This window comes from Protopterus annectens, chromosome 2.part0, assembly GCF_019279795.1.
Source record: "Protopterus annectens isolate FY-2018-M chromosome 2.part0, PAN1.0, whole genome shotgun sequence".
Classification (NCBI taxonomy): Eukaryota; Metazoa; Chordata; order Ceratodontiformes; family Protopteridae; genus Protopterus; species Protopterus annectens.
In genome coordinates, this window is record NC_056728.1 from 232511555 (window position 1) to 232534697 (window position 23143).

The window sequence follows — 23143 nt, forward strand, 5'->3', positions numbered from 1 at the left end:
TCCCTAAGCCTAAAATCCCAGTCCCCCCTCCCTAACCCTATCAATCCATACACCTAAAGTCCCCAGTCAACTTCCCATCCCACTCGTTAAACCTAGAAGCACCCACTTGGCTTTGCTTCCAAGTTGCCTGTCAGTGGTGTGTAGTTGCTTGCGTCTGTCTGCTTGAGGATAGATGGCACAGCAGCTGCATTGCTTAACTTACATTTAAGTTCATGAATGAGCAGCTGGTTGGCTGGAGGTATAGAGTTGTTCAAGTCCCTGGGTGTGACTTGCTGGAATTCTAAAGTGTGATGTTAGTAAACAAAAGAGGCAAATATAAAAAGTGCTGAACCCATTCACACCAGCAGCATTGATAACATAGTATACTGCTTCAGACTAGCTGTCTGGACAACCTTGTCCCGTTCAAGCTTACAGCACTTAAAAGCAGACCACATATAGCACTATTATGTCAGTGCAAGAAATAAGCAATTTAAATGAGACAAATTAAATTTGAACGAAAAAGTAAGGCAAAGCCAGTTTGAAAGATTTTTCTTATGTTTACATTTTCTTTGACTTTATGCTCCAGAAAGTTAATGTCCAGTCTGCCAGCAGTGAGATGGTCCAGGTCCAATTCACAAAGACATGACTTTTGAATATTCCCTTAATTAATGACATACTGAGAAACAATAATGATCAGCATCCAGCTCCTGTGGGAGAAATATTAGTTTAGGAAGCTATAACCCAGCATTCAGTTGGGACACTAAACATCAACAAGGTGTTCCCAAAAGCAGCTACAGCTGACAAAGTCAACATTAGATACCTGTATTGCAATAAAATATGCCATTTCCTGGTCCCTGCTGCCTTCCTGTATATTGCTGATGCTACCCTGCCTACCCAACCACCTTTTCTACTCCGTAAATGTCAATTATATATCAATAACAAGATCATAAAGAAAATGCTTGCAAAATTGACTAGAACTATAACACTCATATACATATATCATACCCAACTTTCTTGTAACATGGCAGTAGCGCACACTATGCAGACCATAAGCTTATGTTTATAATTTTTATTTCATATCATGGGCACCCCCATATCTAACATGTATCGATCTTTTCACTCTCAAAAGTACTATTTCCTAATTTCAGTGCTGATCACTGCTTTATTTCACATATCTTCACACTTGCCAATATTCAAAAAAAAAAAAAAAAAAAAAAAAAATTAAAGCTAGATACTAGAATATACATATCTAAAACTATGATTTGCTGTCGGACAACACGGGTTTAAAATGAAATTCAGTAACATTACAGTTATTTCCTCAGTGACAGGTGTCACATTTGCAGAATGATTTTCACTTATTGCTGCCATCTTTCTTGATGTAAACAGAGACCCCTTAAATTGGGTCTATATCATATGAGCGAATCGCACAAATTACAAACACTCATAATATCGAACGTACCAGACCTCGGACTTCCTGTTGTGGGGGCTGCACCCCCCGCTAAATATATATTCCAACTCCCAAGATCGCACTACAGTGAGGAAAGGGCAAATATCCCATTCTTCACTGTACCGCAATCTCAGAAAAAGCACTTCAAGGTCCCGTATGTTTGATATTATGAGCATTCGCAATTTATGCGATTCGCTCATATGATATAGACCCCCTTAAATTAACCTGAGTGCAGATTTTCCAGTGTTCAGTAGTTTGACAGCTATTTTTTTAAGTATGACTTTTATGGTTTCAAGCCAGAATGTATGTACTGATTCTGATACCACTGCCAAACTAGTCTCATAAGGCTGTGTACTTGGCCCACTAATTTGCTCTATTTGTTTTGTGCTAACTTATTATGGGTCCTTCCAAACCTCAGATGACTCACATATGCAGATGATACTATCACCCAGGCAGGCAAATCCTAGCGCAAAATAAACATGGCAATCCAAAAGTATTTTCTTTTAATAATCTAAAATAGGCTAATGGCAAGCAAAACTTAAAAAGAAAAAAAAATACACAGTCATGGTACTTTGCACCCAACCCAAGGTTTAAAATAAAAAATCAGCTGCACATTTCTTATCCATAAAAGACTCTGCTGGTGCACTTTTTCCTTTCATGACCCATCAGAAGTATTTATACATAGTTTGATCAGTACATTTGTATAGATGTAAATTTGCCTGTGTCACAAGTGATAATTCAAGAAAAAGGTGAAAAAGTATTTCCTTACTGTTATATGCTAAACAGGGAACTGTAAAGCTTGTAGTCCAGCTATTTCTTTTCTTGCAAGGTGTCCCATCTTCATAATAAGCAAATATTGCCATAAATGTGGTAATCTCAAGACAGTCGGATGCCTTGTTTATAATTATCCTATTTTTGCTCAAAAGATAAGACAAAAATACTGAAAACAAAATACTTAGGTATATTCACTAATACAAAAGCTGTTTACACTACTGTTTTGCAAACATGCCACATGGCTGACAGTCAGCTGAATGCTATATTTCTCCTTAAAACATGATTTTTCAGTTTATTAAATTAAAATGCTGTCCACCTCCCCAAATGAGCACAATTTTGTTTAAGATGCCTCCTGTTCTCTCAGAAATCACAAACAGCTTTTATTTTTAAAGTCGAAACATGAGTGATTTAATAGTTTATGTACATACTGTATTATAGCTTATAGGCATTGCAGTCACCAAACTGCATGTTTTTATTCATCTTATGTTTGTATAACTGTGCAATGGTATGATTCAACTCTATTACTTTGGTCTATGCCACATAAAACTGCTTGTCCTTTCTCCAGTTTATACTGTGCTGCATTAACATATGTTCAACTGCATTATCTTTCTCAATTGATATTTTTACTATGACAAGAACTACTGTATGATCTCTTCTGTTTTATAGTTTGTTTGCCAAATTGCTCAAATCATGTTTGAAATGAGTACTTGGACCAGTTGACATTTCCAGCTAACAAGCATTAAAATTACTAACTGCAGTAAAATAAAATAAAACTTTTTGACAAACAGGTATTTGAACTGGATGTGTGTTCTTCAATACCTTGAGCAATATACATAGTATGGTCATCTATGACTATTTATACGAGAAGTTCACAAGCTAATTGTACCATGGAGCACATTTCATGGGCTAAAGATGACAACACCTGAATAATGGGCAACACACCATAAACATTGGCTCAGGGCACATCTTCATCTGAGAATGATGTACTGTCCATGGGTATGAGTACTATAAGCATATGTTTGTGTATGTGGGTGTAGTCTGATTAGCTAGCCTAGCATCCTACAGGTGATGATGTCATATACACAACCATTGCATCTGCAATTATTGGACTAGTTGTTCGGTGTGTTACCAAGGTGTTGATATACGTAAATGTTGAGTTCATAATTTTTTGTGGCTTTGTGTCTTGAAGGGTTTGTAGGGCAGGTGATGCTACTCAAAGGTTGTTAACAGTGAGTTGCATGCAGCAGAGTCTGCCAGGTGATCTGCATTTACCAGTACTTTGCTTGCTCTTGAGGGAAGCTTGGCTGATGCACACATAGTACTGTGCTAATTCGGGTCTGCATCCATGAATATGTCCTCATGGAGTACTGCCACATGCAGGGTTACTCACATATTAATGGATCATTAAAAAAAAAAAACAGGTGATGGCCATAATGTGGCACACATTGCTCCCACCAGCAGCACATTAACAATTTATGGCAACACCTTGTAACTAATGTATGAACATAACAGTCTATAGGCACTTGATAGATGACTGTGGAGTGTAATTTAGTGTAGCTTAGATGCTTAATATGAAACTATAGAAACAGACACAGTGTGTGCATGTGTCTGTCTGTCTGTCTGTCTGTGCGTGTGTTCATCTGAAATGTTAGAAGACTAATTTATGGCCTTCTCTAGAAGGTGCTCCATGCTTGAAGCATTAGATAAAGTGTTCGTTTAGCAGGAAAGAAAATATTAGCTTAGTTCAACTACACTGATATTTAATGGGAAAATAAATCACATTATGAAAGAGATATGCTGGAAGATTAAGTTAAATAGAGAAGAAGGAACACAGGTTGCAATGTATAATTTGCTCAACTGCCTTATTGCAAAATCTTTCCAAGATAGCTGTTTTGGTTAAATGTATATGCAATAATTGCAGTAATAGGTCATAGTGATGTTTTATGGAAAAAGGCAGAAACTGCCAATACAAAAAGGTACATGCTTAGAATTTGTGTGTTTTATGCAGTTAGATTATACTCGCACTGTGATTTACATCAGGGAAGGAAAGAAGAAAATGTGAAGAGAAATATTGACGTGTAAGCCTTATGTTCTGACAGAAAGCTATAAACAGGTTATATAGCAGAGACAGGCTGGATACATGGAGTTATGCCCACAGACACTGTTACATGCAAAATAACTGACAAGTTTGTGACAACTCAAATATCCCCCTTTGATCATTCTGCATCAAACATGTCAGTCATTACTCTTCAAAGAAATTTCCATACACCTTTAGGAAGAAAGGCAGTGGAGGTTAAGTTAATTCAGTTATTCACACTGACAGTTAATTGTTCAAACTTGGATCTGGGTTTTATGAAGCATTATAGCACTTTACAACTTTTTCTCTGATCAGCTAATATGGACAAAGATTAAATATAGTGAAGGACAGCAAATGTTTGATATACTGGTGGTGAAGAATTTATGATGATTTTATCCTGAATCGAAAATGTCATCTCAGAAAATTAGCACTACTTGAAAGGTTGCTTGGCTTTGAGTACTGTTATGTGTTTTAAGGCACATAGTTTAAAGGTAATATTCCACTCTGACACTTGTAACCATACACTTAACAGTCAGGAAGACCTTAATATTAAAAAAAAAAAAGTTTACAGTAAAACATAACAGCGTTTAGTCTCACTGCTCTTCACAGGTATGTATCAGAACGTATGGGTAACAACAATCTCTCGTTGTCATTGAACACACACACACACACACACACACATTCAGAAATGCAAACAAATATACACCCGCACACTTTTTTTTTTGCTTCTTTTACACTTGCTAAGCAGCAAAAGTGCTGCTTAGCAAGCGTAAAATAAAGGTGCGATTGATCTCACTCGCGTTCATGAATACATAGGGTTGCCAGCTGTCCGGTTTTCAGTCAAATTGTCCGGTTAAAAAAAAAAAATCATCAAAACCGGACTAGTGAAGTCTGTTTTTTTTTTGTTTTTTTGTTTTTTTTTTTGTAGTCAGGAGTCAAGGACTGAAAAGTGAAAACTGAAAACATACTATATGCAATGCTGTGCAATTACCGGTACCGCCGCCCATGTTCTCTCCCCTTTTCCTTTAAGTACGGCTTTTTAGTCATCAATCAGCTGCTCATTATGCATGCAGGCTTATTCCACCATTCACCAGTGTGGAATGGAAATAATCGCGCGGAAATTTTAAGCTGCACAGTTCCAGCGTGAATCGTGATTGAAGAGGTAGTTTTCATTCTGTTTGTTAGCTTTGACTACAGGCTAGTAGCACTGTATGTTGCTATGTTTGTTTAAAAACCAGGGAAATACCTCATCTGAGGTTTCCTGCGTAAAAGCTGTGGTTGCATGCTTATGTAAGTATTGAAATAAGTGACTTGCTAGGTGCTCATGTTTAGATTTTGTACGGCACTATATGTACCTTGTCTGGTTGAATGTTTCTAATGCTGTCTCATAAGAGTCAGAGCCCGTAAAGTTTTTATTTTCTGTAATTGGTTTTAAACATTTAGAAAAGGGCATCTAAATGTTTTCTGTGCTAAAATTAGGTGGATAAAAGGTGTGGGTAGAAAAGTTGCTTTACTACTTCGCAATCACAGGCTATAATCTTAAGGTTTAAAAATCAAGTTTGTGTATAAGAGAAACTCCGTGATCCAGATACAGGAGTCTGAATTAGTGAGCACAGCAGACAAGTTGCACTTAGTTTGACTAGTATATATTTTGCATCTGTTTGTTAAAATTAGCAGTGTAATCTTGGGTTGTCAAAATTTATGAAGTGTAAGTGTTTCATTGAGCTTATGTCAAAACATCAAATGACACAAATGTCAGGAGTCCGTGCATTAAAAACAAACATCATCTCCCAATCCATCAAAATAAGAACAAGTGTTCCCCCCTGCAAAAACAACTGTATTTGTTTCAACTCCCGATCCCTCAAAACAAAAATAAATGTTTTGCAGAGGGACAACCCCCCTGCAACTATTATACCCCTTTATATTTTCTAACTCTCAAGATCACAATAATCCAGGAGAGGGTAAATCACCCTTACCTGCAGTATTCTGTGACTTCACGTGCCCACACTCACAGCATATGTAACCAAACTACCTAAAAACACACACAGAACTGGAAGCTGCTCTATTGTAATACCAGCTTTAAAAAAGTATGGAAGCACAAAGTATCTTACCACTTTTGAAGCTGATGATTCAAGGTCCACTTTGCTTCTGGCTGCTGTTTGTGTTGAAGTGCGAGTGTGTACCTCTCAGCTGTTAAAGATGTTAAGTGTCATATTATAGCTCAAATTTTTGATTTATCCCTTCTGTATTCTGTAATTTTGTGAAATGAGGTGATGATTTAAAGTCAACCCATAATGGTAGTCACCTAAGTCACAGAGTTGTTTTAATTGAGAAAATGTGTATCCTTTGAAGTACTGTTATTGTCCCAACTTTTAAAACCAGAAATGTAATTTACAATAATTATTGATTATTTTGCCTCTATTGCTGATTTTGGAGATAAGAAACTGAGAACTGTTTGGCAAGATATGTTACAGCTTTTGAAGCAGTTACTTGGCTTCCCAACTAGTACTTTGTTATCTGCTGCAGAAGGTTAATTATAACAGTGATACTGAAGAACCTGAAGTTATTTTTCTCTTGATTTCAGAGCACTGTCAACATCTTTCCTATATTAAGGTGTTCATAAGTAGGTACTAGGCTATCAGCCCTAAGGCCAGTAAAAGCCTAGCCATAAAGATTCCCTGGCTTTCACCACCCAAAATTATTTTCCCGTGTCTCTGTTGAGCAGAGCCACAGAAGTGATCCCCAGGGTGTATTTCTTATCTCCCATTCAAGCGTCAAGATTTTTCCTAAAGAGGGTTAATGAGGTGCTCTGCTTGACATAAATGGGCAGTCTGTTCCAAAGTATGGGGAGTCTCTGGGACAGGAACCTATCCCTCCAGCATGTCTTGTTTATTGTGGGAAAACACTGTACAAACTCCATTTTTATGTTTCACAAAAAGAAACAGACTATCAGTGTTTGTTACAATTGGCTGATTTACTATGCTTTTTTACAGGAAAGCATAGTAAATCGGCTGAAAGCAGGCATCCGGAACAGAAAAAGAGGGTGTTCCCATCTGCTGATATCACAGTGATGTCACAAAATGGGTGTGGCATTGATGGGAGAGTGGGTGGGAATGGGTGGAGTTATGGGTGATGCAAGGGGCGTGACCTTAGTCCGGTTTTAGCCACAAAGAAATCTGGCAACCCTATGAATACACACGCTCAGTTCTATTTGTTTCTTCTTTTTTATTTTACACTCGCGAAACAATGTTGCTTAGTGAGTGTAACGTAATGACAGCTGTTAGCTTTAGCTGAGTCCAAGCTCCACAGATGGTCTATAATACGCACATGCCATCTCAATTGAATAATAAATCCGTTAACGTGAAGCATGAATAAAGACACCGATCAGCCAAAAATACCCCACTGAAAAAGCTTTAAACTGTTTAAAGTTATTTTTATTTAATAAAAATAATTTTTCTTAAAGCTTTTTCATTGGAGTACTTTTGGCTGATCGGTGTCTTTATTCGTGCTGCATGGCAACAGATTTAGTATTTACTGGTTTAGTTCCTTGGTTCCTCGTTTATGTCTCAGTTCCCAGGATTTTCACAGTATCGCCAGATTTTTGCCTCATGTTATTGGTTTGCTCCTAGTAAAATTTGTGATTTTCTGACAAATCACTTTGGCCTTCTAGTGATTTGACTAAATAATTACATACGTTTGAGGTTCGGATGTCAGATCATTAAGAAAAACTATCTAGCAACTTTCTAAGTTTATAAAAGCAGTATTTAATGTCATTCCCTATTTTTGGGCCTTTGTCGTCGTCCCCCCACTTTTGTTAGGTGTTATTCAGACTTCTGTAAAACTTGCATTGCTGGTGAGAGGAACGCAAGTTGAGGGTTTTATTGAGGATGGGAACTGAAAAGAGACTGGGGAAGAGGATGTACAAGAAAAACAACACTGTGGGCAGGAATTGTGTGATGTTTTTAAAGTGGGTGTTACTATGGTCGGACTAAATTCCTACCCAAATTTTAAACACTGGGATTGCCCCTTTAAGGCCTTACTTTTGTCCCCACACAGTGAATATTGCTGATATGTTACTGGATCTGAAGCTATTTATCCAGGAAATGGACTCTGTCTCTCCTCTTTTCTGAGGCATCTAATTCTACACTTTCATCGAATCAATTACGGATCAATAGTGTTGTTAACCCGCCTCTGCATCCCTCTTTTCGAGAAGGTATGTGACCTAGATTTAAGACATATCTTAAAGTTTAACCGCCTGAGTTGTGTCTTTAACTTATCCAAAAATGAGCTAGATCTATTTTACTGGGTTAAATATTAGAATATGTGACCAGATAAAGGCTAGAAGTTGGTGGATGGACAAAAACGATTATTTTGAGAGGGTTTATCAACTTTTGTTCAAATACATTTATAAGTCTGTATCTAGGAATGAAATGAATATTGCTTTTTACAGAATTCACTCACAACTTAAAGATATGCTACTGGAATAACATATTTCTTTGGAAGAGTTTAAATACCTTTACATTGAACATCCTGTTACACCTACTATTTTTGCCCTCCAAAAGATACATAAAAATTTGTCCAACCCACCTGTGAGCACCATTGTTGATGCTCGGAATTCTGTCAGCCCCCCTCTTGCCAAATGTCTAGATTTTAAGTTAGAACATCTCTGAAATATACTTAAGAAATTTGGATGATATATTTATTGTATGGAAGAAGGAAAAAGATCTTTATTTCTGACTTCATTGATTATATTAATAGTATAACTTCTTTTTTGCATTTTTCCTATGAAACAGGCATTAATTCCATACGTTATTTAGATGTCCTACTTGAAAAAGATGATATCCATAAAACTTAATTTCTAAAATTTATCGGAAGCCCACATATTCCAACATGTTTTTTACATTTTAATAGCTCCCACCCCCAGCCAAAAAAAATCAGTTGTGAAGGGACAATTTCTTAGAATGGCTCAAATGGTTACTTCCTTCGAAGATTTCTTAACAGAATTAGATGTATTGACAAGGATGTTTTTGAGAAGGGACTACCTTATGGATTTTATTGCTAATTTTAAAGATAAAGTATGGAAAAGAAAGCTTAATGATTTTACCGCTGTTTATCCAAATCTAATGATAATACTTCTCCTGTTATAACTTCCCCTCAAATGGAAGTGATTTTAACAACGTCTGATATTATTTCACCTGTAGATTCAATTAATAAGCAAAATTTTTCTTCAACTTTTATAACTGCTTTTAATAGTGATAGTTTCTTAGTGAATATTATAAAAACTGGGCCATACTTAAATGAGGATAGATTGTTAAGGAAAAAAAAATAGGGGTAAAACCCATGTTTGTGTACAAAAAAATGCCCCAACTTAAAGAATTTAATTGAAAAGCTCCCATCAAATAGGATAAGCTGTCATAATGTTATGAATAAATGTGGATGTTGCCCCTTTTGCCACAGTGAAAAACTTCTCTAAAGCAAATTTCACACTTCTCAAAACCGAGGTGGAATCCTTCAAAGCCCCCAGGCCTGTGGAAAATACAGTCCAGACCGCAGAATCCTTTATAAACACATTCTATGAACACCTTCAGGAATGCATGGATCATGCAATCCCAAATAAAACCAAGACCCAATCCTCCAAAGTAAGGCGTCCTGTCTGGTGGACCCCAGCCATAAACAAAACTATACAATAGAAGGAGGAAGCTACTACATGATAGAGCAAAATCCCAAAAAGGAAAGGCATCTCTGATCAGTATTGGCAAAAAAACTACGGGCACTCATAAAATCGTCTAAGGCTAGCTTCGAGAGAAAAATTGCACAGGACACTAAGGATAATCACAAGGCTTTCTTTAGTTATGTTAGGAACCTGGGTGGGAATTCCCAGATATGCTCAGAATTAGTCCAAAATAACAAAAAATACACCGAATCCACAGACATTGCCAACATCCTAGCTGACAGGTTCAGTGCAAACGTCTCCCCCCCCCCCTTCCCCACCAAAAGGGCAAATATCTATCCCAGCAGAGTGCTGCCCTCCTGACATCTCAGATGCTCAGGTAAAAGCCGCCCTCTCCAAAGCAAAAAACACAGCATCAATGGGACCAGACGGTGTCCCGGGCTGCGTCCTACATGAACTCCAAGAAGAACTAAACCCAAACATAAAACTACTGTTCAGTCTCAGCCTTACTACAGGATATGTACCCAAAGAGTGGCGTACAGCAACAGTGGTCCCTCTCCACAAAGGTGGTGCCTCAACGGATCCTGGAAACTATCGCCCCATAAGCTTGACTAGCTTGGTCTGCAAAGCTATGGAAAGGATCATCATGGACCTCATAAATAAAGATATTGGGGACCCAGACACTGGATCCTACCAAGTTCGGCTTTGTTAAGGGCAGATCCTGCCTCTTAAACCTGGTCGATTTCTTTGAAACAGTCACCAAGGCCATTGATGAGGGGAAGGTGGTCCACACAGCCTACCTGGACCTTGCAAAAGCCTTCGATACAATACCCCACTCGGGCATTATAGATAAGCTCACCAGCTTAAATATAAACCCTTATGTCACTAGATGGGTTGCAAACTGGCTCAAGAACAGAACCCACATGGTTAGAATTGCTGGAGCCATGTCAGACTCCAAACCAGTTACAAGTGGCGTCCCACAAGGCTCAGTCCTGGGACCTCTCTTGTTAGGTATATATTTCTCGGAGGTACAGGCTAACACGGAAGGACTGTGGCTGGCCAAGTTCACAGATGACTGCAAACTGGGCGCCATAATCAACTCTCCAGCCGACACAAGCATCCTACAAAAGGGCCTCATAGAAACAGACAACTGGTGCCAGAGCCATGGCCTCAAGCCAAACGCCAAAAAGTGTATAGTCATCCCCTTTGGCAAAAACAAAGTGCCCACAAATTACCACATAGGTGGTAATCCATTAAGTACGGAAAAGGTAATTAGGGACTTGGGGACCCAAGTTGATAGCAATCTCTCATTTGACAATCACATGGCCAAAGTGGTTAGAAAAACATTTTATATAGGCCACATAATCATGACGGGATTCACATCTAGCTCAGGGGAGGTCATCGTGCCTCTTTATTCATCCCTCATCAGGCCCATAACTGAGTACAATGCCCCTTTTGGGATGTACCTTACCAGACACCTGCAGCAACTGGAAAGACCCCAAAAGTACCTCAGCAAGAGGATCAAAGGGCTCAAACAGATGCCATATGCTGCCCGGTTAAAGAAACTCCAGCTCTACTCAGTGACATACCGCCTGCTCAGAGGCGATCTGTGCCTGACGTATAAAGCCATGTCCAACCCGGAATTAATGGACATGCTGCACCTCAGAAAATCCAAATCCCATCAAGCTATGTGCTCGAGAGACTTGAACCTCAGCACTGAAATAAATAGGACATGCTGGAGGGACAGATTCATAACCCAGAGGCTCCCTTCACTCTGGAATAAAATCCCAGTCCAGGTTAGGCAGAGTCCCTCACTGACTCTCTTTAAGAGGAATCTTGATGAGTGGATGGGAGATAGTAGGTTTACCCCGGGTATCACTGTTAGACAGAGGCACAGTATACTAACCTCGAAAAAGGGCATGGCAAAATTCATTTAAAATGGGTGGCGAAAGCCAAACACACTCTGGCTAGGCTTATAAATGCCCTAGGGCAAATAGCCTAGTATGAACCTATGAACCTATGAATATATTTTGGTAGGAGAACTTTTTGATATTAATGCATTCCCCTTTAAGATAAGGGGTAACTTCAATTGCAGTACAAGGGACATCATTTATGTTTAAGTCAACAGTGTCCTACATTTTATATTGGTAAGACTGAGCGTACACTAAAGTGATAGGATGTATGAACATCTTTATGAAATCCAAAAGAAAAAAACTATGAATACTTTATGTAGACATCTCTTAGTTTAAAGATCATAGTTTTAAATTTTTAGTGATAGAACAGTTCATTTGTAACATTAGGGGTGGGGCTTGGTCTTTATTTATGGAGAAACTTGAACTATTTTGGGTACTGTATTTTAATTCTGTGAGTTGGCCTAGTATTAATGAATTAGCTTCTATTCATTGCCTATTAGAGCTTAAATAAGCTTAAATCCTTAATCAGGTAAACTACATAGGCATATTTAAATATGTATAGTTTTATACACACACACACACACACACACACATATATGTGTGTGTGTGTGTGTGTACGTATATATATATAGGTTTAAATGTATAATTTAAAAAATATATATACATATATTTTATACATACTTTCTTGACTTTGGAATTATACTTTTAATACATGAATATTTATCTTTAATTTCTTTGACGTTTGTGATAATTAGTGACATGTGACTGCTTGCTGCTCTTTATTCAGTGTCTTATTTAGTAAGTTAAGATCTGATGTAGTCTCACTTTTTAATGTATTGAGACAAAAGAGCTAGTCTTTTTTCTAATGAAGGATTTTTTATTTGGCTGCTTGGCCTTTGGTTATGGCTTTGTTTTTTTATTTTTATACCTCAAGTAGACATCAAAGAATTTTTCCTCAGGTAGATAGCAAATGTTGGAAGTATCATGGAGAAGACAGAGTTTACAGATAAGGTATGATTGGGAGTGTAGTGAGTTGGCAGATTTTAAAAAAAGTTCCCTACAGAGTACTCTGTTAGAAATATATTGGGTGAGCAAATGGTTGTAAGTAAGGAAATTATTCTTTTAAGCTAGAATACAAGATCTGAATTGCCTAGACATAGTAAGGCCTTATTAAGTTTAATTCTTTTGGCTGCCAACAAAGCAATAATTACAAAATGGAATTCAAATGCTACACCAACTGTATTTGACATATTAAATATTATAAAAGAAATAAAAGAACTGGAAGAGGGATCTTTAGAAAAAGGAAGGAGCACATTCATATCAGTAAATGAAGTGTGTGAACAAAGCATGCATAATAATATTCAGGAAGTGGAAAAGTGAGGTTTAAGGAAGGCAGGAGTTCAGCGTTTTTTGTATATTGGCTGATGATAGTAGCAAAGAAATATATGTGATATATATTGTATTTAAATGGAAATATGTTAAAATTATTTGCTTTCCTTTCTGTTAATTTATTTTTGCCTATATCTTGAGTGATAATTTAATAAAGTTGATTAAAAAAAATCAAGTATATATATTTAAAAAAAAAAACACTGCCCGACCCAAGACTGAATAGGGAATTAAAATGGAAATGTTGGATTAATTAATTGATTGATTTCTTAATAACTGGCATCTTTTCACTGGTGCTTTGTTGGGCTTTTTTTATACTACTTTGTTTTACTGTTTTACTTTGAGTGTTTTTCACCTTGAAGTTAGTGACATGACACCTTGGGATTTTGTTTTATAAATAAATTGTTGTTGCTTTGTTTTATATTTGTATGCATTTATTTATGTATGTATTTTTTGCTTCTCCTCAGCATCTTGCCTGATGTCTCCCTATGTCTTCTCTATTTGGGCCATTCTTTCCAGTAAAACAGGAGCCAGGTTTTCCCAACCTAGGTGAGAGCCCTATGTCCCTATTCACTCCTGCTGAGTAATCCCTACCAGCCCTCCATTGCCTAGTGAGAGTCAGGTGGTACTGAGCAGACCATCTTATTGGTCCTTGGGGATGGCCTACATACTCCCCTTGAAGAGCATCGCCACACCCATCAGCAACTCCTCTGAGCCCACAATCACAGCCTTCTGAAGGGAAGCATACCTCCATACTTTCAGTTCCCATTGGCTGTGTAGTATAAACACGCTGTGTCAGCACAGGTCAGAACTCCACTATTTATTTATTTGCAGTTTGTTGTCCTGATTAGTCCCACTAGGCCAATGACCTCTTATTATGGAATACTGGAGGAGGTATTCATTACGATTGCATGAAATTTGTCTAGAGCACCAGAGAGCTTCTACTCTTTGGAGCTGTGAGGTTCTACCAGAAGGCAGCTAACACAGCTTCATTTCACAAAGGTATTAGCCTTAGCAAGTTTCTCAACATGTCTTCTCGCAGAGACTAAAACAGATACTTGTCAAACCCAAAACGTAAGACAAGATGTGTCTGATGTTGGAGTCCTTTAGTCTTGTGTACTTTTTTCCTGTTCCATTGTCATATATAGTGTGGTGCAGACCTGCTTAAGAGAGGGAAATTGTGAGAGAGGATGCTTTCAATGAACGTTAAGCAGTGGTATAACCAATAGAAGTGGGCTCATTGTTGATTAGTTGAAGCAACCACCATCAGTATCCCAAGGCACAGAAGGGTATGCATAGTGTACATGTAAAGTGATGCTCACTTAATGGCTTTTTTCTGGATGAAAAGATTTTGGGGAGCTGTTGTATGTCTTAAATGCTCTTTTTCTTTTTGAATAGGATAAACTCTGTGACTATGAAACAAAAATAGAAATTGCACCGAAACAAATGGTTTGGTAAGTAGTACTTAAGTATATATTATATGTAGATCATGTGGCAAGGCAGACCTTAAGTTTTATAATGACTCATCAGTGCCAAACCTTCATGTTTGTATCAACTGTTGCATTTGTTTGTATGATTTTTTTACTGTATTGGTTATTACGTTTATAGCTGGGCTTTGTGCAATATTTTGTAGTGAGTTACTTTTTGGGAGTACCAGACATTGATACCCAGCTGTAGGAATATAGCACTAGAACTGAGTAGGTGATAATGAGTGTGTTATTTTATTTTTGTCTGTTACGTTGAAGACAGTACAAACAAGAGTGACTGACTGAATGGCGCTATGACATTGTTTATTCTTTTGGAGTTTGTCTCTTTTTCAGGCATTTACTAAGTTTGGCTGCAATTGTATTATGGTGGCAGGTGCAAGGATTACAACTCCATGCATGAGGGATATTGGAGGTTTTTCCCCATGTGAATGAGCATTTCAAGTTTTTTGTCAAAACAACATTCAAGCAGTCAGACCAAACAGTGTTTGGTGTAATGTACTGTGATGTAAGAACCAGTACTCTGGATTAAGAAGAGTGTTTTTTTAATAGTTGTGTCAGGCATATTGATGGTTCATTTCTAGGAATTAGCTTATAATAGCGCTATTCTAATAGTGAGCAATGGGGATGTGAGATGTATTTGTACACATGTTGATGATTGTACTGTTTTTGGTAAGGAAAGGTTGAGGGCAATTGATGTATTCAGACTTAGGACAGCACCCCAGTTAAATGTTTTGGGATTGAGTAGTTAAGAATATCTTGCAAACAGACAATTTTGTCAGCTGTCTTTATCTTTCCAGAGGTGTATTTTACAGTATATATAGCACACTTTTATCTGTTTTAGATCTCTCAGGTTGTCTGCATGGCATAGTCTGTAGCATATCTGCCTTTGAAACAGAAGGTTTTAAGTTTTTGTCCCAGGTTTGGAATGCAACCATTCTTAAACCATAACATTTGAATGCCATGTAACTGCATGGAGTACTGATGACGTGCTATCCCTTGAATGAGGCATTAAGCCAAGGTTCTTCCTACCCTTTTGCCATGTGTTTAAATATCCAAGTTGAAGTAAAAGACCCTAGATAACTATTTAGAAACAGGAGGATTTCTTCTGAATGTTATGGCCTGCATTCTTCTTTCTCTTGTAAGCCTGTTGTATGCAGCTCCCAGGCTCTGTTTGGATGATGTGCAATACAGGCTGCTGTCACATCTCTACCAGCAATGTGTATGTAAATCATTTGGGATAAACTACCATAGGAGTACTGAATCTTCAGTGTTTTGGTTTCACTAAACATGGAACATTTCCTTAAAAATAACTTGTACTAAATGCAAGGAGTTGGTTTCAGAGACAGAAAGGAATCCAACTTCTTTGTTGGTGAGGATTTTGAGAAGTTGAATGTTTGATTATGGAAGTGGTAAAGAAGATAATTAAAAACATAGCCAGTAAGCTTTACTGACTCACAGTTCTTGGTTCTCCAGTTTGGTTCTCAGCTGAGGTGCCTTCTTTGGGGAGTTTACCTGTAATCCTTTTGTCTTCCTAGCTTTTTACCTGCTGCTGCAGTTTCCTTCCACATTCAGATTTATGCAGTATGCACATTGTTGACCCTGTAAATTACCCCATAGGTTATCTTGATACATTTGTGTCTGCCAGTGTGTTTGTGTGTGTGCATGTGGGTGTGTTCCTGTGCCTTGCACCTGCTGTGTGCAGAGGTGGACTTCTGGTTCCCTGTAACCCTGAATTAAGTGGTTAATTAGAGAAGGAATGAGATGATGATACAATGTGTGATATGCTGAGAGTATGAGAGTACCTTGTTGGAGCACTTAAATCAGAAGTGAAGTAGCTTAATGTTACAGCACCACTGTAAATGGGAGGAGTATCGTACATTTATAACTGGGGAAGAATATGTTTGGATGTACTGTAATTGGAAAGAGTATGGTATGTTCAGAGGTACTGTAATGGGAAGAGTACCACACGTTTAGAGATACTGTAACTGGAAAAAGTACCTTACATTTAGAGGTACTGTAACTGGGAAGAGTATTGTGCTGTGTATTTGAATATACTGTAACTGGAAGAGTACTGTGTAGTATGTTTAGAGGTACTGTAACTGGGAAGAGTGTGGTATGTTTAGAGGTACTGTAATTGGAAAGAGTATGGTATAGTATGTTCAGAGGTGCTGTAACTGAGAAGAGTAATGTGTCATACGTTTAGAGGTACTGTAACTGGGAAGAGTACCATATTGCACATTTAGAGGTTCTGTAACTGGGAAGAGTACCATATCGTACATTCAGAGGTGCTGTAACTGGGAAGAGTACCGTACTGTCAGATGTACTGTAACAGGAAGAGTACCATACCTTCAGAGGTACTGTAACTAGGAAGAGTAGCATATGTTCAGAGGTACTACAGCTGGGAAGAGTACTTTACATTTAGAAGTGCTGTAACAGGAAAGAGTACCGTGTGTTCAGAGGTATTGGAATGCAGTAGATAAGGTAAAAATGCAAGTAGGTGGATATTGCCAGGGCATACAGTGCATATCAGGAGGAAAGTAGGGTACTGAAGTCATATGCCAACACTGCTATCCCTGCATGTGGCATGTAGTATGTCACAATTAAAGTGTATTTTATGTGCCTGTTAGATGTTTTTTTGATGTGTAAATTTTACTGCAGATTAGCACGTTTCCCATAGGCAGTATGTGGACTAATGTATCATTGCTAGCAGTGCTATGCCATTATGTAAGCTAGCCTGCTACTGCACTGTCAGATTTGTGTGTATCAGATGCTTTTAGGAAATACAGTACTTTTTATAGGATATTGGAATTCAGTAGAGTAATGAACTGATGTTGTTAAAGTTCAGATTCACAAGAACTTTACTTTGTTGTGTTCTATATTTTGCTGTTGCACAGGAGGCACTTATACCTGTTTAGTGCTTGTCAATGATGTGCTGTTAATGGTCCTATGGACAAGGTTTTTGGAGTGTATGGTGTTCATGTACTAAGGGCTACAAACAACTGAAAGTGGACCAAAGGAAATAACTTTACTGCTAATTGTATCCTTTTTAATCTTTACTGTTTTATGAACTTTTGCTGGCCATGTGACCTCTGCCACTAAATTTAGCCACTGGACACACAGCTCAGTGTAGTTAGTTAAGCAAGCTCGGAGCCCTGTTTGAAGATTTACAGGAGTTTGTTGCTAAAAATTAAGGTCATAAATCCTTTCCATGCAGCATGAATCTAATGACGTTTTAAGGGTATTAAAGATTACCAGTTTGTCTGATAATCAGTGGCACAGAGTTCCACTTCTTGCTGGCTGTTCAGTGAAAGCATTTCCTTTTAAACATTGCTTGAAAACCTGGTAACTCTGCTTAAGAATCATTATTATTTGTGACATCAAATGCATTATGCGTAAACTCCATACCCAGTGCGGATGCCATAATTTCATTTTTATAGACAAATGTCAGATCCCCTTCTAATTAACGTATAACTAACTGAGTTTAGTGATAGTTGTCCAAGTCCGTTCCTATATGTCAACTGTAATCACCTTAAAAGTTTTTTCTAGTAAATGATCTTTGTATCCTTTCAAGTTTCTTTAATTGTGAGGTGCTATGGATACATACTGCTGCACAATGTTCAGTGTACAATATCACCTTACACTTGTACAGAGGACCCAGACTTTTCCATCTCTAGTGGTCAGGCAATGAGATTGGTCCGTCATTGTTGAATGACACTTCCTGACACTTTTAAGTATGTTAAGATAATAATGGAAATGATTATATGCAATGACATCCACAATTTTATAAGGTTATCTATGATTGTTTTACCATTTAGATGTGCCGAAATAAAATTTTTACCTTCAGCTAGTGTCAAGGAACTTTTGGAGGGCAGCCGTATCAGTGAAGTTAGTTTCAATTGCTCTGACCTTTGTGTCATCAACACATTTAGTCACCCATACATGAAGCAGTTGAACTTGTGCACATTTTAGATGGCAGGATCATTTAAAGGAATAGGTGATGTCCATGCATATCACTTTTGCAGTATTCATCACTTCTGGGATCTCCTGCCAAAGATATCCCCACATCCAGCCAGTATACCAAAGCCTTAACTAACTAGAAACATTGTATGTCAGACATATGCTCCCCATGCAAGTGTAGGGCATAAAGGTGACATACGAACGCTCCCAATCTCAGTTATCCTCTGAGGCTTTGCTGACGTCTGCCACAGTTGTTGAGGAGGAACTACAGCTGATTATCTCTGAGGGGCTGAAAGGGATTCCTAAGATCCTTTTTAGGGAAGAGGTGCTGAGCACTTTGATCATATCCAGGTGGGGTTCAAATCACCACAGTTTGTCAAGGTGGACATCCCATTGAAGAAAAGACAGAACGTTAAACCTGTGGGTTCTGCTGCCAGAGATGCACAAAGGGAGTGGTAGGACTTGAGTCAAGGCTTGTTCAATGCTTTGATGATATTGAAGCCTCCTCAGGTAGTTTCAGTTCCTGCACCCCCATTGTCATCTACCTGCAAGCGGGCAAAGGACCCTGAGTCCTTGAATGAACACTCTGACCCTGATGCTGACCATCTAACCTACTCCTGCCAGTTGCCCTGTCCTTTAGACTATAGGTTGGAGGAAGAGGAATCTGCCAGTCCTGATTCTCCTTTGGCGCAACTGCTATTTGGGGATATGGTCCTGTTCATGATAGAACATTTTAAGTGGGATTGCTTCCAGGTATCCGACGTCCAAAAGAGGTATTATGAATTATTACAGATGGACTTTTCTAAACCTTCTGCTGTCCCTCCTGTGCTAGCTGTTCTTTTGGATATCTTCTTTGCTGCTTCCCTGGCACCAGATTCCAAGCCTCCAGCCCGTAAGAAACCTGACAGATTTTATAAGGTGCTGAATGCCTGCCAATTCTTGTACAAATGCTCTTCTGATGCAGTAGTTTTTTCTACTGATAAGCTTTCTAGGCTGTTGCCCTCTTTTAATCTCCTTCCCCCAGACAAGGACAGTAGAGCTATGAAGAGGGTTGGTAAGAAAGTCTACACTTCTGCTACTGTAGCCTTTAGGGCTGTTAATTACGAGACCTGTATGACAAGATACATTTCGTATCTTCTTTCCCAGATTGGGAAGATGGTATCTTGACTTGCCTGACTCTGGGTGTAAGGCCTCAGCTCTTTCATTACTAAGTTTCACTTCACAAGTTGCCTGTCTCTCTGAAGTGCAACAGTGATGCTGTGGATTGCCTGCTCTAGGGCTGTTGCCTCTGGCTGTGTAATGAGATGCTGTTCCTTGCCTTGCCAGATGATGTTAAAGCAAAACTTCTAGATGCTCCTCTGGATAACCAAAATTTGTTTGGGACTGCAGTAACAGAGCTCTTTAAGATCATGCAGGGTCATGGTAAGGTCACGAAAGATTTGAATCACATCTTCATTTCTCCCATTCCCAAGTTTCAGACGAACTATCCTAGTAAGATTGCCTTTTTGTGTAGACTGTCTAGGCAGTCTGCCAAGGGTAAGAAGGCTCCTAGGCATGTATTTTCTGACAAGCCTACTCAAATGCCTGTACCCTAGAAGCAGGTCTTCTCTAACATATCTGTAGCTGTCTGACTTTCTGCTCTCCCTTTCTTTCCTCCAGGTTCCCTTGTCCCTCAGGTTTTATTTCTCTCTCCCAGTTTGGCAAAAAAATCACCTCTGATGCTTGGGTTTTCTCCAGGCAGGGGGTTACCTTATGGCCTGGAAAGCCATTCCCTCCTTCTCTGGTATCTGTAACCTTCTGCAGAACAACTTATTCATTTTCCAGAAGTATTACAGGGTCTGTTAGACCGGGGTACCTATCATCTTGTTCCTCAGACCGAGAGGGGTCTAGGGTTTTATTTCAGAAAGTTTCCGGTCTCTGGGAAAGAGGGGTATTGGAGAGATGTCTTGAATCTTTCCTTTCTGAACACTTTTCTTATAGTGCCATCCTTCCCAGTGCTTTCTCACCAGACTCTGTTTCCACTGGTTCTTTTCCAGGCATTTCTAGTATCCCTGGACCTGAAGAACACCTAACTTCATATTACAACCCACCCTCTATTCTGGAATTTTTTGCATTTCTCTGCTTCTTTCACTCATTTTTAGCTCTCTGCAATTTCCCTTTGGGGTTTCAGTGGCCCCAAGGGCATTCACCAAATGCTTAGCTCCAGTAGTTGCCTTTTGTAGGCTTTGGAGCATTCGGATATTTCCCTGTCTGGATGACTTCTTGCTTCAGGCCCTTTGCCAAACCAAATTAGTGCAGGATCTTCATGTTACCCAGCTTATATTGCACAGCCTGGGGTTCATGGACAGCCTTCAATGTTGATTCCATCTCAGGGTCACATCTTTCTTGGCTGCAGGTTCCAGACTTTTTCAGTGCTAGCCTCCCTTGCTGCCAGTAAGTTTCTGTCTGTCACATATTATTTTCTTTCCCAGCTTCCCTTATCCTGCCTTCTGGCCAGGGTTCTTAAGACTCGGTAGTTCTTGTCCTCTGCCATCCCTGTGCCTCCCTGGGATAGGCTTCATATGAACAAGTTTCAGTGGTATCTCAGATCAGTGTGACTTCAACATTGTCACCTGTTAGACTCTCTGGTTCCTCTGCTCCCTTCTCTCAAACTCAAAATTCACTGGTGAGTTCAACAGATACCCCTCAGTCCAGGTGTTCCCTTTCAACCCCCTCAGCCATTCCCAGGAACTCTTCATGGACATTTCAGAGCTGGGGTGAGGAGATGTTTCCATTCCCCTAAACAAGGGACTGATCACATCAACATCAAGGAAATAAGGGCTCTCATTTCGACTCTTCAAGCTTTCCACTCAATCTGCGTTCCAGGTCCCCTGAAATGTTTTACAAACAACACTGCAGTCATGTGGTAAATCAACAAGCAAGGGGTCATAAGGTCTTGCCGTCACTGCAGACTAGCCCTTCAAGGCTGGGAAATAACCATTAAACTGCAGATGACTCTACAGGCAGTTTACTTATCTTCAGAGTGCAGTCTTGTGGCAGATTCTCTCAGCAGGTCACACAACACAGCCTTATGAATGGATGCTTCACAGCTGTATTTCTGGTTATAGTTCATCAGTGGGATATTCCACAAGTGGATCTCTTTGCCTCCCCTCTGAACAGACAACTCCCTCAGTTCTATTCCAGCATCTGAAGTCCTTTGGCTTGGAAAGTGGATGCCATCTCTCTCTCTTTTTTTTTGGAAGGGAATGTTCCTTTATGCATTTCCTCCCCTTCCTCTTCTTTCCAAAGTCCTTAACAAAATCAAGAAGGACATCCCAAAAATCTTGTTGGTGACTCCCTATTGGCCCAGACAGCATTGGTTCACCCATATTAGTCCATCTGTCCTGGAGCAATCATAAGTTGCTTCACCAGAAGGACCTTCTCACACAGAACAATGGATCAGTCCTGCACTCTCACTTATCCACACTTCGACTAACACTTTGGATGATAGGGTTTTGATTCTTTTGTGATGCCAGTTTCTTCTTGATGATGTACTTAGGGTCTTCCAGGAGGCCAGGAAACCCAATACCAGAAAACCATATATGTCCAAATGGAAGAGATTTTCTGTCTGGTATCTTAAACATTACCAGGATCCCTTTTCACTTGGGGTACCCTTGGTTCTTTCCTACCTGTGTGAACTGCTACATGCTGGCTTGGCATATTTAACAGTGAAATCTCGCTTGTCAGCCATTTCTGCCTGTCTGCCACTTGCTCCTCATTTGGCCTCTAGATTTGAAGTTATGTAGTTTCTCTAAAAGGTGTCCTTCATCTCAGACCCCCAAGAAGTCCATTCTGCCTTCTTAGGCTCTTAATTTTGACCTTGAAAACTGACCCAGGCTTCTTCTGTGCAACACTGCACCTGAAAGGCTTGTTTTATTGTTTACATTATCCTTTGCCAAAAAAGTGTCTGAACTCTAGGCCTTTGTGGCAGTCCCTCCTTTTTTAGTTTCTCATAGAGACAGAGTGACTCTCTGTATGGATCCTTCTTTTATGGCCAAGGTGGTTAATGAGCTGTCCTGTAACCGGTCTATCCAGCTTCCATCTTTTTTCTCTTCTCTACAGTCTGTTAACGAGAAGGTTCTTCATGCCTTGGACTAGCATAGACAGCTCAGGTATTATTTAGACAAAGCAAACGCCTTTCATAAATCCAGTCAGCTTTTTGTTTCTTTTCATGCTAGGACATTGGGTTTGGCAGTTTCTAAGCAAAATATCTCCTCCTGGATTTCCAAGGTTGTTTGTTTGTGCTATTATTGTCATGGCAAACAGTTATTTGCTTCTATTCAGGCTCATTCTGCTAGAGCAGTAGCTTCCTTGTGGGCTTTCTTTAAGGGTCTGGACACCAATTCCATCTTTTTTTTTTTTTTTTGTGAAACACCTTTATTGAATTATCACTTGTAATATAAGCAAGTTTAC

The 23143-nt window shown here is 39.0% G+C and overlaps 1 protein-coding gene across 1 annotated transcript in view; it reads left to right on the top strand.

The window, feature by feature from the left end:
* VPS16 (VPS16 core subunit of CORVET and HOPS complexes) overlaps nucleotides 1-23143 on the top strand; it is a 1917946-nt gene that overhangs the window by 849021 nt on the left and 1045782 nt on the right. Inside the window, exon 8 of the mRNA XM_044060689.1 lies at nucleotides 14646-14701. Coding sequence (XP_043916624.1) covers nucleotides 14646-14701 — 56 coding nt within the window. The remainder of the gene's footprint in view (nucleotides 1-14645; nucleotides 14702-23143) is intronic.